General features: G+C 39.9%; 1 protein-coding gene across 7 annotated transcripts in view; it reads right to left on the reverse strand.

Moving 5' to 3' along the window:
• The window catches only part of CEP152 (centrosomal protein 152), an 88290-nt gene that overhangs the window by 11117 nt on the left and 58087 nt on the right, over window positions 1-19086 (reverse strand). For 4 of the 7 annotated variants that reach the window (XM_062205864.1, XM_062205866.1, XM_062205865.1 and 1 more), the window contains exons 18-23: window positions 18369-18554; window positions 17027-17308; window positions 14524-14655; window positions 7532-8182; window positions 4588-4729; window positions 1309-1476 (exon numbers count right to left, since the gene is read on the reverse strand). In XM_062205864.1, coding sequence (XP_062061848.1) covers window positions 1309-1476; window positions 4588-4729; window positions 7532-8182; window positions 14524-14655; window positions 17027-17308; window positions 18369-18554 — 1561 coding nt within the window. The remainder of the gene's footprint in view (window positions 1-1308; window positions 1477-4587; window positions 4730-7531; window positions 8183-14523; window positions 14656-17026; window positions 17309-18368; window positions 18555-19086) is intronic. The other 3 variants (XM_062205869.1, XM_062205868.1, XM_062205867.1) reach the window with 1 other exon arrangement.

Consider the following 19086-nt stretch of genomic DNA (forward strand, 5'->3'; position numbering starts at 1 on the left):
AGAGCTTTTTAAACGACGAAAAATCAAGTATTTGTACTTCATACTGGGGACCATGGCAAGCCACTGAATGGCTTTCAACAAAAGACTATCATGATCCAATTTACTTTTGTAAAAGGTTTCTCTAGTTGCCCCGTGGAGAATGAATCACAGGGTTAACACTGGAAACAGAAAGACTTAAGAGGTGACTGCCATTGTCGAGGTGAACGCAGAAAATAAATGAACCTCTTTACCTGATCTTTTCTGGATACAATTATTTAGGACCCTGGCACTCAGTTTTTTATTCATTCGAACATTGTCTGGTATATGCTCAGTATCATAAGTATATGGATAAACAAGATAAAATACATTCTTCATCCTCACAGAACCTGAAGTTGGGAGAGGATATCAGGCATGCAACAAAGCAATTCAAATACAGACAGGTAAGAGAGAAAGAGCCAAGGGCTGCGGGGCTACACAGAAGCAGTCCACTTGACCCAGGCTGAGGAAAATCAAGGAAGGTTTTGAAGAAGATGTGTCTTCTGAGTTGAATCCTAAAGGATGAGCAATTGGAAGTCAAATGGTGGGACATCAACAGGTCAGACTGATAACACTATAGGCAAGGATCAGCAGTCAAAAAGAAAACATGCCCAGTTAAGGAATCCAATATCCAGAGCACAGGGTGCAGCAAGTAGTAGGAAAGCAGCCTTTAAGCCCAATAGCTTTCCTTCTTCAAAAGGACAGTGGGAAATAGCAAAGACTGCCCTGATTGCACTGTGGTCAGTGCCTTGAAGGCGGCCAGACCAAAGCTACACGCCTTTTCCCCTGCCCTGAATGTGTTCTTCTCCTTGGCAAAGACTCAGGCAACTTTCCTTAACTCTAATTAAGAGACAGAGTTACCATCCTTTCTTCTAAAAACGCACAGCATATTGCCAGTAGCACTCATGTCTAGTTATTTATTACTGTTCTTAGTTCCTGTCGCTTAAGCTTTTTGGAGAAAGGGAGCAGCAGGGTGTTTTATATCTCCACCAGGTCTGGAAACATTCCTCAGAGCATCCCCACTGCCCAGAATACTGCTTGACACATACTGGGCCCTTGCTATCTGTTCAATCAAGAAAAGGAAGGAAGGAATGTGACCTTTTAATCAGAGCTGAAGTTTTCCTCTTTTGAGTTGACTAGGAATAATTTTGTTAGTAAAAATAAGATCCAAATTAGGTTATGTTAATCCCAAAAGAGAAACCGTGCAAACATTAACTAAAATGTCACATTAGAACATTTATGTCAACAGCATCAAAGATTTACAGCAGTAGCAGTGCTACTTTAAATGCTAACCTCCAATTTTTTCCACTACAGCTTTGTGCTTCCTCTCTAAGTGCTGAAGATGCCTACAGCATTTCTCCAGTTTTCTTTTCAGATCTTGACATTCCTGCTTTGCCTTTTCAAGTTCTTGAAAGCAGGGTCCACAGCATAAATTCTTAATTTCAAGGATCTTTTTCTTATCTGCAAAATTAAATGACAGAAAGCTTTTATATCGGTTTGGCCCGAGAACTACGAAAAGCAAAGCAGATGACGTGACTCGCAATCAAAGGCTCCAGTGCACCTGACAGAGCAGGATCCTGAGACAGAGAGACCTGGGTTTAGATCCTGTTCCCACCACGCACTGGCTGTGTGACTCCACGGACTCCTTAATCTCTCTGAGGCTTAGTTTTCTAATACGTAAAATTGGATAATACCACCTACTTTAACTACTGTGAAACCTATATTCAGATCTTAGCACTGAGTATCATTTCCTACGAAAAGGAACTGGGAATCTTTAAGAAATGGCTGATTCCAGTTCTGGGAAAGAGAACAGAGAGACTGAAAGATCTTGCCATGTAAGAAAGTACTCAAATACACTCCCATCACAAAGGCACAGTTTGAAGGGCCTCTATTAGATAAACTGCTGTCAATTTGAGCTTCATTAAATACAGGGATGCATTACAAATCATCAAGAGTCACAGCGGTAATCCTGTGGATGGAAGGCAAGTAAGGCAAGTAGATAAAGAAATATACAGGCCAAGGGGAGGGAAGACTCCTGATTGTGACACCACACTGAGTGCCATCTGGCAATACTGGAGGGAGGTCTGCAATCGGGGAAACAAAAAATACACTTTTGCTACCACTGTAGTAAAGACCGGATCAGGTGGGACTCGCCAATCACCAAACCTAACAGAAGGTTCTAATGAGGAAAAGGATATTTGCATGGTCCTAAAGTGTCTCCCCACAGATTGTTCATTAGTTCCTAGAGGGAAAAACCCAGTAATTATTTAGTGAAGAAATTAGAAAGCATTGTGACCAGGCTGGGGTCAGAGAGGGGATCACCTAGGCAGTGTCCAGGCAAGAATCTACTCAGGAAAAAACAGACAAACCTAAATGGGGAAAGCTCTGTTAACAAGGCGTAATGGGAAACATAAAAGGTCACATGTATATAACTTACCTCATATGGGTCAGGAAAAAAATGAAATCACATGCACAAACACCCAAATGTGAACTAAGAAGTGTGCATAAGTATTTCTGCAACTTTTTATTTTTCTAACTTCTATATTTTATAAACTTTATAAGTTTGAAGTCATCTCCAAATTTAAAAAATGACTCAAAACTATTGACATATAAATATATAAAAACTGTTTTGCACAGTACCTGGAATACAGCAAATACAAAATAAATAGCTACTGTCATTACCAACATAGTATTATAAAATTAAAATAACAAAATTATACAAAGGGTTATTACTACTACTATCAGTGTAATAATAAAATAAAAATACAAATCTGCACAGGCTCAGAAGCGAGTACCCAAAATGCGCATATAATGTGATTGGTCCAGCAAAATTAATCTTAGTTCTCTTTATCAGTTTCACTTATTTGGGATCAATGAAGCATCATTCTTGTACTAAACACTGATTTTCTATTTTTCATTTCAGCTACTTTTGTAAGATCAGCAACCAAGCAAATACCCACTGAAAAGAAAACAGATAAATCCATTCTAGTACATTTCTAAAGTGAAATATGGTACAGAAATGAAAATGAGCTAGAGTTGTATGCATTAACACAAAGTTCTGTGGAAAGATAGCAAGTTAACAAAGGACATGAATATTAAGCCACTTTTATTACAAAAGACAAACAATAACTTTTTAAAAATAGGTATATTCTATTAAAACATTAATAATTAAAAAAAAAAAAAAAAACAACCAGATTATTTGTTACCTCGGGTTTCAGGGGAAGAACTGTGTTCCATGGTACTGGTGATGTTCTGTTTCTTAAATGGAATAGGGGGTTCCTGGCTGTTACACTCTAACTTACATACATTCTTATGTATCAAGTGTTTTATAACTGATGTTTATCTTTAAAATATTAAGCTAGTAGGAGCATAGAACCAATCAACAATGGTTACTATCTGCTGGTGGGATTCCTATGGACTTTATCACTTAACACATGTTTGGGATTATTTAGTTCTTTCAAAATAGGGGGAAAAAAAGAAATCTTCTTTCTTATTTATAAGATTTCCCAAAACTACATAACATTTAAGATATTTCTAGCCCTTTCATGATGAAAATAAACTATCAGGCTATTGCAAATATGACAAAAAATTGAAAAAGATACAAATAAAGGTAGTATTACCAGCCACCTAATAGTCAATATTCTCAGCCGTCTAGAACCTAGAAATAAGGGGACAGAGCTTGTGAATGAGGACAATAACTACCAACTAACAGAGATTACCTAAGCTCCTGGGAACATTACCAGCTGAATTAGAAATGTGTAGAAACTAAGGTTATTGACTTGGTACATCAGATAATTTGCTTGGCAATTGCTAGCTCTCTTCCAGATTCCAGTGAAAAGTGTAAATACGAAGCAGAAAGTGAGTTTACACGTTTGTGTGAGGGAAGGAGCAGGCTGCAAGGAGAAGATATCTAGTCAAGGATGTGCCAGCGCTTACCTCAGAAAAATCAGAGGCAACATACGTCCTTGTGCCTCAGGAAGCTGGGAATAAAAAGGGTTGTGGTACAGTACAAAAATTCTCTTTCATAATGACAAGTTAAATCATTAAAGAGTTAAACTGTTCATTCATCCAAGGTTTAAGGAACACATACTATGCAGCATTTACTCTGTCACATGTTAGAGAGGAAGAAATTAAAAACACTGCCTTTAGCTGGAAAAAAAAAAAAAAAACCTCACAAATAAGCTAGACAATGCCTACACTGCAGGATGATTTTCATTTTTAAAATGGCTGAAATCAGCTTCAGGAATTTGAATGAAACATTCTAGTCGCTGGCAATTTTCTTAGGTGAAACCCTTGATTTCTCATTAGGGGATAAAATTCTCATTTGTCTTGTCCCAAAAACCACTTGTAAATGGAAGGGAAACCGTTAAAAGAAGAGGGTCTAAACCAACCCTGTCCTCAAAAACACGAAATAAAATCTAGGGAGAGGATACACAGCAAGTTGGAGTAATAGCACACATTTTTTCACTCGCAAAACCATTCACATATTTGATCTCCTTTTATCCTCCAAGAAACCCTGGGGAATGGTGATTACAGATGTTACAAAGAATAGTGGGAGCAAAATCCAGTTACCAGCTTCTGCTGCTGTTTCTTGCCAGGCCAGTGGCTGAGCACGGTGTCCAGAAGTAGACGCGGGAAGGGCTGCTGTTGCTCCCAGGTCTCCTCTGCCAATGCCCTGGGTGGCAGGATCCGCAGAGATCTTAGCCATACTTGCCTGAAATTAATTATCTTCATAGTGAGTACCCAGTAAAGATCTTCACGCTAATTTCTACTTCGTTAGAATTAAAAATACAAAAAGAAAATGTTGCTTGGAAAAAAATCTTGCCTGAACTATCACATGACTACTGTTACCATAAATGATTCTCTTATGACCGTATTTACTAGAACAGTGTCTGAGAAAACACTGATGGGTCGGCTAAGACAGAATGAAGCTAAACTCTGAAACATACAAAGGAATCTGAGATCATTTTAGTGGTTTATGTGATCACACCACAGACAGACAACATGCAATCAGAAATGTTCTTCAAAATCCAGCGCTGCAGCAGGAATCAAATTCGTTAGCAACTATTGTCAAGCTTTTGCCTCCAATGAAAAATAACCACAGTAAAAATAATTTTTATCCTTCTAAATACTTTAACATATACTGCCATTTTGTATGGAAGGCCAGTTGAATTCCAATATTAAAGACAGAAGCCGAGGCTTAGCCAAACTAGACATCTTGCACAAGACTATTTCTTCACTGACATTTATTGAATTCTTTTTATGTTCCAGTCCCTGTTACAGGCAATGCAACTACTAAATTCACTAGTGGGTTTTAAAGCAATATTTTCAGATTTTAGACCACTACTAAATCAAAAAAAGCCAGAATGTGACACTGAGAAAGCACTCTTGTCTAGTTACTAAAAACATGTAAAATATGCTTGATTCTAGAAGTACTGATTTAGATTATGAGAAACTAACTTAACTGTCAGGAAACCTACTTATGATGGCCAACAAGAACAGGTCAACAATTATAAAGAAAAGGCAAAAACTCTACCCAATCAAGAGGCTGTGAGGCTCAAGCCAAAAGGAAGAAAAGCTGAACCCAAAGGCATCAACAGTTTTGGCTTCTACCTAAGGCTAGAGAAGGGCCAAAACTCTTGACAAGACAAACTTTTGATCTTATTTTTTACCTTGACTTTGGTATGATGAAAAGACAGAACACATAATCTAAAATTTACTTTACAATTTTGTACTGTTGCATTAACATATTTTGATTAGGCATTCATTTTCTTGGAAACTATTTTTCATTCATTACACCTATTTTAAACTTTTGAGGGTCTCAGTTATATAAATGAGGACTTGTTTATGTACCCTGAACAATTCTTGTTTTAATTTCAATGAGCAAGTCTAAAAAACAGATTTAAGAAACTATGAATGACCATTCCTCATGTTTATGGAAACTTTATTACAAATTTATAACCAATGCTTTACCTCAAGATTCTGAGTTCGCTTGAAAACTATAAAAGGTCAGATATTATTTCTATGACAACTGTGAGATAAGGCATTTCAAAGCCATCATTCTCTTGGGAATGGAATCTGATCCACCATATAATAGCTGAGTAAGTCTAAATTCCTAACTAGATTATGCGACTTTGTCTCCATAGACTTGTGAGCCCCATTAAGTCACACAGATGACCTTAACACTGCTTACCCTTTTTATTAGCCCTATTAAAAACAAAAAACACTTGGGGTTGATTATATACATAAGTGGTAAGAGAAAGGAGTTGTAGTTTCGTGGTTTATATAGCAGACACCACCTTTTCAGGAAAGCAAACTTCAAAGTATATAATGATTTCTCTACCACTTCTCATCTTAAAACATGTTACAAATAATTTTTCTTATTTTAACTATTTTCTCTAAAAGTTCCCAATGCATTAAGTAGTATTTATGGCAAGTGATCTTGTTCAGTTATTTTTACATTGAAGGTAACTACTCATCAGTAGCATGCAAAATCAAGGATAAAAATATCAACTGGGGTGAACCGGGATTGGGTACACTGATCTTTCTGCTACCTTCTAGCTTTAAAATTCCATACTATACTGTTTCACACGCATGATGCAAAAAGGTCACACCGTTTCATGCATCCCCTACAACACCCAAGGAGTATGGCCAGGGATTTGTATTTTATTTTTCAGATGAGCCAGTAAATGACTGCTTGAAACAATAAGCTAACTCTCACCAAGTATGGGACTGGAACTCAGATTTTTTTTTTCTGGCTTATAACTCTTTCCAGTAGGTATTAGTACCAAATGCTCAATTCTGGCTTTGAATCTCTTATACCTTGATGGGCCTTAACTCTTGTCAACTCATCTATGAGGCAAACCTTATAATACTGGCATTTTTTTCCACCTCTAATTCCAACTGTTGAAATTGGTTGATCACAATATCATTTTGGATCTTTCGTGTATACTTGATTGAAGAAAGTAGCATGGCATTGGTTTTTGACAGGTCCTCCACACAAACTAAAAGCTGGTCTCAGAGACAAACATATCTAATTCAATATTCTATACGCACAGGTAAATATGTACTCGCTTGGCATTTTTCTATCAAGGATAAGAATTACCCTTCTAAACTCTTTTAAAACTTTTAAGAAACTAGTTTAACATGATACATGTTTCTTGAAGTGGTCAGGCCCAGAAAACAAAAATAGGAATGACAGTTATTCAGATCCTGAAATCTCAGGCCCTTTCACATATAAGACAGACACAGACACACACACATACATACACACATGTTAAGAAAAAATGTCTAGAGGCTAAAAGCTCCACCTGAAAGTTGTAACATTATGGAATAGTAAGTTTTTGTTGTTGTTGCTGTTTAGGAATAAAATATATAATCCTTTAGATTTTCTACAAGAAGATTTTTAAACCACTGGTAAAAACATAAGTCTTAGATCTATTAAACTATAAACTGAAGGAAAAAAATACCATTTGCAGCATCTAGTTATCCTTGACGTTCATTCTCAGGAACATACCTTTTCCCATTCCAGGCTGACATTTTCAATAAGTAGGGAGAGTGTATCTTGAAATGCTCTCTGGATGCAGGCCTTTAGTTTTTCGAAATATTGCACGGACACCCATTTTGAAGAACAAATGGACATTATTTCCATAAGCTGTGAGTCCTCTGACCCACTGACACACTCCTTCTGAGTATCCCTTAAGAGAAATCCCAGCATGGTGAGGATGTCCTCCTCATACTGAGAGATTTCCAGCTCTATCCGCCTGGCCTCCTGCACGGTCCATTCTCTACGACTCTGGTCTAGACATGCTTGTAATTCAGTCTCCTTCTGAAGAAGCAGTTCAGTCTTTTGTTTCACAAAGTCTTCTTTAGCTGCTGCAAGCACCTCACCAATTTTATTTCGATGATCATCTAAAAACTGTCGGTAATCCTGCTCATTTTGTTCTTGAATTCTCTGAATTTCTTCTTGCTTTTCTTTATTCCATTCATTCCGGGCCTTCGCCAGCTCAGCCCTGACAACCACCGGGACTTCCTCGTTCTTTAACTCCAGTTCCTTCTGAAGAGAATGAATCTTTTCTTCCAGTTCCTTTCCAGGCATGACATTTTTCTTCATATTTTCAAGCTCACTTTTCCATTTCTCTTTAGCTTCGCAAACAGCAAGTGATATCTAAAGGCCATAACAGAAGTTTTTATGATTCTCCTCATTAACAAAGAAATTAAACTAAAGGAACTATCTGGGTTAACACTTGAACTTGAGTTAAAATCAAAATTAAAGGGAAAAGTGAATTTAGGCAAGATAATATTCTTACACTATATTTTAAGACCTTTTTCCTTATTTTAAATCACTCAATAGTTTGTCTTATTTAGAAAACAAAACACTAATTGCTGATGGAGAACTACAATTTGAAATTGGAGAACTACAATTTGAAATTGGCATATGACAGATCTTTGAAAAGTTCGTGGAAAATGCAAATTATGAAAAAAATTCATGAACTTCAAATTTTATTTGCACAAAAATCTTTTAACTATTTTTCCATAAATTTTTGGAATACTCTTGTAAGGACAAAATTAGCCAAAGCTAATGTTACAAAAATATTCAGTGTTAGTTTGGTAAAATATAGATACAGCCTAAACTCCCAACAAATTATAAACATCGTTTACCTAAAGCAAAAGCAGGCTTATAAGGAAATCTTAACGTCACTTAAAGTCACACATCTTGATAATTCCTTGTTGGTTAATTTCTTTATAAGCTTAACAATTAGAACAGCTTGTTAAATGACAAGGCCAAAGAGAACGAGATGAGTAGATCATAGGAAATAGCAGTCTACAACCAAACAGTGAAAGACAAATCAAAAAACCCGGGCTCTAGCTCAAACCCTGCCCGAGACCACAGAGATGGCCTGGCACCATGCTTAACAGAACAGAGTCTGAAGACAATCTGCTGGAATTAGCTTAGCAACCAGGGAGCCATGGGCCCACTCCTCAGCTTGCCTGAGCCTCAATTTCCTCTCCCATTAAATAGGAAGAATTAGAATGCCAGTTTGCCAGTGTTTAAGAGTCAGTGACATGAGATAACCATTTTAGAGTTCTTAGCCCAGATACTGTAGATAATAAGGATTCAATAAATATCAGGAAGTTGTTAAACGAAGCACTTAGTATCTTCATCTATTTAATGAGCAGACTGGATATAATTTTGAGTTCCTCTTACTTCTTATTCCCTGACAGAATTCAAAAAGTCACAAGGGACACAACAGTCATCAACAGACAGAACTGGGTCTCCTCAATTAGGCAACACTCCAGCAGGCTCTCTAAACCCATGTATTCCACATTCGTGGAATCAACTAACCCCGGATACTGAATATTCAGAGTAAAAAATACCTGTCTGCACTGACATGAACATTTTCCATGTCATTATTTCCTAAACAATACAGTTTAACAACTTCTGAGATGGCATTTACATTTTATGTAATCTAGAGATGACTTAAAGTATGTGGGAGGATGTACACAGATCCAATGCAGATACTGCACCATTTTATCTAAGAGACTTGGGCATCCTAGGATTTTGGTAGCCAAAGAGGTTCCAGGATCCAAATCCACTCAGTTACCAAGGGATAACTGTACACACTATCTATGCTCAGGGTGATGACAAGCTTACCAAATTTTCTCCTAAAGGAACAGCTAACATGAGCTTTACAAAGGAATTTACTGCAAAACCCTTTGCTAACAACAGCAAGATCAGCAGTGATTTGAAAAGACTTTGAGTTGTGTTTTTACAGAAAATCGTGTTGCAGTGGGTGCCTGGAAATCCTTACTAAGTGATTTGGCTGGAGGTGGGAGCCCATGGAATTGGATGACCTGCCCAACCTTACCAAAAAACAGGCATCTTCTCACACGAAGTTCTCCAAGGAGAATTTGACATTAATCAATTCAATGGTTCCCAAATGTGGCCATACATTAGGATCGCCTAAGGAGCAGTTAAAACCTCTAATGCCCAAACCACATTCCATACCAATCAAAATCTGAGGGTGGGAGAAAGCAACTGTGTTTTTAAAAGATCATGAAGTTATTCCAAAGTGCAGCAAAGTTTGGGAACCACTGAACCAACTTGACCACTTATAAACCCCCCTAGAAACCGGCTTTAAATTGCCACTGATGACTCTTAAAAGAGCTCTCTCTAGCCACTGTCATGAAACTTCCCTTTTCCCAGCTCCTTTGTGGATTGGAGGAAGGATAATGATAACATCATGTTTTGTGGCTGATACAATTATCTAGTACAGTGTGATACCCAAGCAGGGTCCAAAATCCAGCAGGGTCATCTGGGAGTCTGATAGAAATGTAAATTCTTCTTGGGACTCACTCCAAACCCACCAAGTCATTGTCTCTGGGAGTAGAGCCCAGGAACTCTACTCCCAGAGGTGATTCTCACGGCCCTGAAATGGACAAGCTACAGAAATACTGTGCTGCCACTTTATATTTCACATTCTCATGTATTTGGGCCCTCTGTGTTCTTAAGGGAAGATCTGGTGACCTACTTTATATCTATTCTATCCAACTTACTTCTGGGCTGGGACAAATTTTCTCACCATCCCCTTGCTTCCTCTATCTCTTAAATTTCCTTTTGAAATATTTCACATACTGGAAAGTATAGAGGGTAATGTAGCAAACACCCCATGTATCTTAAAAATACATTAAAATAGATTTAAGCCAGAGGGAGAGAGGGAGAAAGAGGTCTTCCATCCGCTGGTCACTCTCCTAATGGCTGAAACAGCCAAGAGCCAGGCACTTCTAGGTCTCCCACATGGGCACAGGGGCCCAAGCATTTGAGCCATCCTATACTGCCTTCACAGGCTCATCGGCAGGGAGCTGGATCAGAAGTGGAGTAGCAGGGACTCAAACCGATACCCATAGGGGATGCCAGTGCTCCAAGCAGTAGCCCTATCTGCTTTGCCACACTGCAGGCCTCAAAAATTTTTTTCCTTATTCCAAAGAGGAAGCCTCTCTAATTGGATGCAGAGTTAGAAAGGTCTTCTATCCACTGGTTTACTCCCCCAGAAGGCCACAATGGCTGGAGCTGGGCCAATCCAAAGCCAGGAGCCAGGAGCTGCTTCCAGGTCTCCCACACAGGTGCAGGGGTCCAAGGACTTGGGCCATCTTACTGCTTTCCCAGGCCATAGCAGAGAGCTGGATCTGAAGTAGAACAGCTGGAACTCAAACCAGCACCCATATGGGATGCTGGCACTGCAGGCAGCACCCTTACCTGCTACACCTAGTGCCAGCCCAAAAACAAATTTTTTATGTTGAATTATTTCCTAAGTAATTTGTGGAGTAAGATAAAGAATATGAGGTATGAATCACAATTTCTGTTATATTCTACATTATTTTCCAAAATGTTTGTGCCAACAGGGGGGTAGTACATGTTTGATGCTACAATCTATGGATGATTTATACATGTAGCATAAAATGGTACCTTGAGTGTGTTAATATGGTTAGGTATGAATGTTCTTCCACTGATTTTTTTTTTGGGGGGTTAGACTTTTTATGGAGGTCATCTGCTCATATCCTTGGCCTACTTATCCATGGACTCCTAGTTCTCTTACAAATTTGTATGAGCTCTGTGTTAAATATTTTTATTAATACTTCTCATGTTTGATTCATTTATTTTCTCTATTTTCTTAATTTAAATGTTATTTATTACAAAAATGCTTCAAATGTAATGTACCTGAAGCACTGGCATCCCATATGGGCACCAGTTCGAGACCTGGCTGCTCCACTTCCAATCCAGCTCTCTCCTGTGGCCTGGGAGGGCAGTGGAGGATGGCCCGAGTCCTTGGGCCCCTGCACCCACATGGGAGATCCAGAGGATGCTCCTGGCTTGGGATCGGCGCAGCTCCAGCCATTGTGGCCAGTTGGGGAGTGAACCATCGGATGTAAGACCTCTCTCTCTCTCTTTCTCTCTCTCTGTATGTGTGTGTAACTCTTGACTTTCAAGTAAATAAATAAATCTTTAAAAAAAAACACCTGGCTGTTCCACATCCCATCCAGCTCTCTGCTAATGTACCTGGGAAAGCGGCAGAAGATGACCCAAGTGCTTGGGCCCCTGCCACCTAAATTGCAGACCCGGATGAAGTTCCTGGCTCAGCCCCAGCTGTTGTAGCTATTTGGGGAATAAACCAGCAGGTGGAAGATAATGGTCTCTCCCTCTCCCTTTGTAGGTTTTTTTTTTTTTTTTTTAAATTTTTGACAGTCAGAGTGGACAGTGAGAGAGAGACAGAGAGAAAGGTCTTCCTTTTGCCGTTGGTTCACCCTCCAGTGGCCACCGCGGTAGCACGCTGCGGCCGGCACACCGCGCTGATCCGAAGGCAGGAGCCAGGTGCTTCTCCTGGTCTCCCATGGGGTGCAGGGCCCAAGGACTTGGGCCATCCTCCACTGCACTCCCTGGCCACAGCAGAGAGCTGGCCTGGAAGAGGGGCAACCGGGACAGGATCGGTGCCCCGACCGGGACTAGAACCTGGTGTGCCTACGCTGCAAGGTGGAGGATTAGTCTAGTGAGCCGCGGCACCGGCCTCTTTTTTTTTTTTTTTTTTTTTTTTTAATATTTATGAATTTATTTGAAAGGCAGAGAGAGAGAGATCTTCCATCCCTGGGTCACTCCCCAAACATTCACAGTGGCTAGGGCTCGGCCAATCCCAAGCCAGGAGCTTCCTCCAGGTCTTCCATGTGGGTGGCAGGGGCCCAAGCATTTGGGTCATCCTCTGCTGCTCTTCCAGGCACACCAACAGGTAGCTGGATCAGAGGAGCAGTGGGGACTTGAACCAGGACCCATATGGGATTCTGGCACCATAGGCAGAGGCTTAACCTTCCATGCCACAGTGCCAGCCCCATTTGCCTTTCAAATTTTTAAAGTCTATTGCACTGGGACTGGCACCGTGGTGCAGCAGCTTAAAGCCCTGGCCTGCAGTGCCTGCCTCCCATTTGGGCGCTGGCTGCTCCTCTTCTGATCCAGCTCTCTGCTGTGGCCTGGGAAAGCAATGGAAGATGGCCCAAGTTTTGGGCCCTGCACCCACTTGGGAGACCCAGAGGAAGCTCCTGGCTCCAGATCAGCGCAGCTCTGGCCGTTGCACCATCTAGGGAGTGAACCAGTGGATGGAAGACCTCTCTGTCTCTCCCTTTCTCTGTAACTCTTTCAAATAAATAAAATAAATCTCTCTTTTTTAAAAAGTCTATTGTGGGGCTGGTGCTGTTGCTCACTTAGTTAATCCTCTGCCTGAGGCACCGGCATCCCATATGGGCACCGGGTTCTAGTCCCGGTTGCTCCTCTTCTAGTCCAGCGCTCTGATGTGGCCCAGGAAGGCAGTGGAGGATGGCCCAAGGGCTTGGACCCCTGTACCTGCATGGGAGACCAGGAGGAAGTACCTGGCTCCTGGCTTCGGATCAGCGCAGCGCTGGCCACAGCAGCTATTTGGGGAGTGAAACAACGGAAGGAAGACCTTTCTGTCTCTCTCTCTCACTACCTGTCAAATAAAAAATAATAAAGTCTATTGCACTGAATTCTATTTCGTGACAACACTATTACGTGTTAAGGCTAGACTACAACTTCTTTTCTAGAACATTAAAAAAATTCCTAGTTCTTTTTTTCCAAATAAATTTTAGAATTATGTCAAATTTCAAAACTATATTCAGTGTATTGGCATTTTAGTTAGAACCGGGCTAGAGTAGTAAATTAAGCTGGAAGAGTACACATGGTAGGGTGGGCTCTGTGGAGTAGCAGTAAAGTTCTGCCTGTGACATTGGCATCCCATGTGGGCACCGATTCAAGGCCCAGCTGCTTCACTTCCCATCCAGCTCTCTGCTAATGGCCTGGGAAAGCAGCAGAAAAGACTACCCAAGTGCTTGGGCCCCTGAACGCACATCGGAGACCTAGAAGAAGCTCCTGGTTCAGCCTGGCCCAGCCCTGGCTGTTGCAGCCATTGAGGGAGTGAACTGGCAGGTGGACAATCTCTCTGTGTCTTTCCTTCTAACTCTGCCTTTCAAATAAATAATTAACTCTTTAAAAAATACACATGGTTATAATAGTTAAGTTTTCCAGTTAAGGAACATGACATCTCTGGGAAGGGAAGTTACCTATTTACCAAAGAGAATAAATTATAAGACTACTGACAACAGCATAGAAAACAATCTTTAAGCTTGGGAAGGGATACTGTATATCTAATAATAAACAGATAAACACCTGCTCTCAATCTTACCTAACATAGAGCAAGAGAGATTGAATTTGGTTTCTAAATCAAAGTTACCATTCTGACTCAAGAGTTTTAAATGGCTAACATACATTGTTTCTTCCTAAACAACTTGAAGGAGGTGAAAATAGAGGCCATCTGTGAGGCCTGGGGCGGATGCTAAACGTGCATTGTCATTTTTAATCCTGTACCAACTCTGAGCATGTATGAATTCCCAAGACTGAAGGGAGGAAAGAGGTCCTGGAGAGAAGCTTCCTTCCAGGAGAGCTCATACCTGTTTGGCCACAGAGATTGCTTGCTGCTCTTCCCACTTCTTTTGCTCTGCTCTGACGCGCGCTTTATATTCCGCAAGCTCAGGCAGTTCTTCCAGCCACCGATGTCGAGCATTTTGTACTGCTGTTTCTACCTGTAAGATATCAAAAAAGAAAGAGGTCAAGTGGGTTATAAAATCCCAAAAAGACCAAAAAGACCACATTTTCTTTTTTTTTTTTTCTTTTTTTTTTTTATTTTTGACAGTCAGAGTGGACAGTGAGAGAGAGACAGAGAGAAAGGTCTTCCTTTGCCGTTGGTTCACCCTCCAATGGCCGCCGCGGTAGGCGCGCTGCGGCAGGCGCGCTGCGGCCGGTGCACCGCGCCGATCCGATGGCAGGAGCCAGGTGCTTCTCCTGGTCTCCCATGGGGTGCAGGGCCCAAGGACTTGGGCCATCCTCCACTGCACTCCCTGGCCACAGCAGAGAGCTGGCCTGGAAGAGGGGCAACCGGGACAGGATCGGTGCCCCGACCGGGACTAGAACCCGGTGTGCCGGCGCCGCAAGGTGGAGGATTAGCCTAGTGAGCCGCGGCGCCGGCCAAAAAGACCACATTTTCAACCAGCAACCATGATTTCATGTGTATTTTACACTGTATTTCACAACATGATAGTCACACTGACTTCACGCTAACTTATCCCAAACAGCAGATTCTATTCTTTCTTGTCTATACTTCCCACACTGTCTCATGAAAATATCACAATAGGAAGTGGGATTCTGTTCGATGACCAACGCTATCTTAGAATGCTTTGTATAAAGCAGTAATCACCTTTTCCAACACACTCGTATTTATTTTTAGGAGAAAGCTGGCCTCAGGCTGCATGTTGCCAGCTGCTGGCCAATCATACATCTATCACTTCCTCACACACTCCACCCTCCCCCCCGCCACAACATAGAGTCTTACCTAGCAAACTACAGAATGAGAGTTATGCTGCTATTCAGGCAAAAATTTAAGACAAGGAGTCTTGAGGGTGATCTATCTGATGGTAAATCTATAACCAGTTATCAGAAAATCATTTATTTTTCCTTATTCCTTCACTTTAACATACAGATATACACACATATATATCCATATGTACACACACAGCAGAGTTGACACAGGAAGCTGCATTCCTCACCTAAATGTTACATACATCCCCATGTAAACCCCAGAGTTAAAAATGCAGGAAAAAGAATAAACTTCCTTGGGAATTTATATTCCTGAACAAGCTATCATGAAACACTTCCTTTCTGTTATGTTAACTGTTTTTCGTTACAAGATCTGTAATTCATAAGTAACAAAGCAGTATACCTTTTAACAAATCTTTGTCCATAGATTATTTTCTTAACTCTGTTCAAATCTTTTGGTAAACATTTCAGAAAACTATTTTTGATTGGTGATGCCCTCGAAATCTTTATATATGTATTCGCGTGTTTGAAAACTTGAAGGATGCCCAGCAAAATCATGTAGAATAATGTAATAAGCAGAGTTTCAAATATTTGTCAAGAGCTAGGTTTAGTTTTTAAAGGCTTACTTCTGAGGTTGTTTAAGGGTTTAATAAGTAGTAAATCTAAAACAATAAATACCTGGTAGATATATAAAGGTTTAGGGCACTTGTAAAGGCAAGAGACTGGGCCGGGTGGGTTGTGAGGTCAAAACTATTTGCATAACATCAAGGCATTTTTTGCCTTTGTGTACTGTATTCTCTCATGTTTAACCACAGAACTTCAGACTCTGTGCCAGGTGATGACATCACTGCTCTGACAGCCAATGAACTGTGTGCATGGGCATTCTCATTTTCCCAAACTTCTCAAGTTCATTTTCCAGTAGGGTGAACAGATACATCCCACCCAAAAATAAAAAAGGACTCTTTAGAGTCCTCAGTTAGCTGTAATTGGTAATAACTCCTCTTTCTTCTATTAGCACAGGCTATCCTTGCCTTCATATGAGATTTCTTTCAAGTCAAGTACGTTGCCTCAATTAAAAATTTTGTGATTGCTGCAAAAGCAAAGGCAATGGACCACTTTTTGGCAGCTGATGGAAATTATAGACAAAGTTCCATTTAAGAGACATGCCTGCAGATTCACCCCGCCTCAAATTGCAACACAAATACTGTTACATACCTTATTTGCCTACATTTAGTTATCTGTAACTACGTTAGTGGGATATTTTCTATAACATTAGATACGAAAGATTCATAACTAAAATAGCACTTTATTCAGATATAAAACCACCATCATTAACCTCAGGCATCTTAATGCTTAAACTGATCTCAGAGGAACGAACACCCTTGTAAACTGAAAGAACATACAACAACACTGAAGGGTGAGAGTTCTATGACAGAAATACCATAAAGAGAAACCGAGGAACAACATCCCAGGTCAGGAATTTTAAAATATAAAATTATAAATTCAGTGGTAGTATTCTGCAGGTTTCCATGAACACACAGGCAGTTCTGAACATTGTACTAGAATAAACCTATCAATTACCTGTTTGGCAATATTTTCACAGTATTTGAGTTCCAATTCGATTTCGAGCTTCTTCAGACCCCCCTTGATAGCTACTTCCTTCTCCTGTTCTAAATCTTGCTGGATCTTTCGCTTCTGCTCTTCTATCATGACTGCCATCTCTTTCTTGGAAATAACATCAAGGGTGGTTACTTGGTCGGTTTGGCTGCCACAATCGGAGGTCCTCTTTTTCAGTGCCTTTATAGTTTGATCCAGCTTAGACTGCCACTCCTTTTCAAGTTGTTGGATGAGTTTTTGTTTGATCTGTTTTCAGAAGAAAAGTTGTATGAAAAAAAAAATCAAGGAAGTAAAAACTAGAATTAATAACTAGCCAGAAAAGCAACCACAGCTGTGTTTGAAAACCATCTAGACAGTTGTAGTAATTATATGAGGCTTAGAATGAAAATATATTCTCAAGGTTAACTTGAAAGCTATGCTTTGACCTTAACTATGTAATAACAAAAAAAAAAAATCACATGGAAAATTTAATTATGTTGTGTAAGGTCACACTATCATGCTCTCAATATGCAACTCTATTGCCACTACGAAGTTGGCATTAAAAAACTGTTGACATTAATGAGTATTTTGCCATCAACATCATGCTTTCCATAAATGAATGAACCTAATGAATGAAACTAAAAGTGAACAACCAAAAAACTAGTATTTTATTTGTAATGATGTGAAATTTTATGGAATAGACTACATTCAAGAGCAGCACTATTGGAAGACGTCTTAATGATTTTTTCCACTTTTAATAGTGGAGTGGGGTAGATATGAGCACAATCAATCATAGGCAAAACCATGAAGAGTAGAATTTGTGATTCTGGGTTTTTGGTTTCCCACCTCCTATGTATCCAGGGCTCTCAAACTACTTCCCTGGTTAATTATTTGGTTGTTAACTTTTGAGGAAACTACTGTTTCCTAATCTCATTTGCCAGCTAGCTAACAGAAGTAATGTTTTATGCCTGTGACTTCTTTCATCTGCATGATTATTTATTCATTAATCACAGAAAGTAAGTTAGAGTTATCAGAATCATTTCATAACATGAAATCAGATCCTGGTTTCATCTGGAGGAATCAATACAGTACCCAAAAACCTGTTACATGCTGAACTGGGTTGAAGAGTCAAGAGGGGCTAAACATTAAAATCTGAACCTGGTGTGGGGTATGCTGCTAAGAGCCTCATTCTGAAAGGTAGACTGGGTGGCTGTGAAGGTCCTTGGCAATTAAACATTGCAGGACTGTTCAGAAAAAAAAATTGTCTTCTGTAGTTAATACTGCACTTTTTAAAACATGGTGTCCAGAAAGAAATTTTAACCCACACCTCTTTCTGTTCCTTATCCCAGTGTGTTTTGGCTAATACCACTTCATTTTCAACCTGCTGCTTAATATCAGTTTCTTGTTCTTTCAGCCATTTTTTCTTTTCCACCATAAGAGCATCTTGATACTTTTCTTCAAGTTTCAATTGCAGTTTGCTTACATATTCTTCTCTTTCCTCCAATAGCTGTCTCTTTAAACAAAATTCAAGTAAATATCTTTGTGAACACTAATCATCTCCAAGTTAAAAACATTTCAACCTCTAACTCCTAAGAAGGACTTGCTTAGTTTGTGTTGTATCAGTGTGTACAGAGATAGAATTAGAATGGGAATACTGATCATCTTTGCCTGCTCTTCAAAGCCATGAGCTCCACTGGTTACCACCCAATCTGAAGGGTTCCATGAGTAGGACTCTTTCTGCCTTTGGATGAGTCAAATTAACACACAACGAAAGTTCTATGTGCCAATAAATACTAGAATGTAGCTCTTATCCACAGCCTGACTCAACAGCATTTCAGAAAACACCCATGAAACATGAAAATACACTCTTGGACTCTAGGGATTGCCTGTCTCCTAAGTTCTGTATTCAGACTGTTTAACTTCCTAAAACTTAGCAGCAGGGAAATGACTTCCGTCCTACAGAGAAGGGCTACCCTTAAAGTTCTCCAGTTTGCTCAAAGTTTAATAAGATTCTTGCAATGTATATGTAGGAAACATTTCTTAGC

Source organism: Lepus europaeus, chromosome 11 (genome assembly GCF_033115175.1).
Source record: "Lepus europaeus isolate LE1 chromosome 11, mLepTim1.pri, whole genome shotgun sequence".
NCBI lineage: Eukaryota > Metazoa > Chordata > Mammalia > Lagomorpha > Leporidae > Lepus > Lepus europaeus.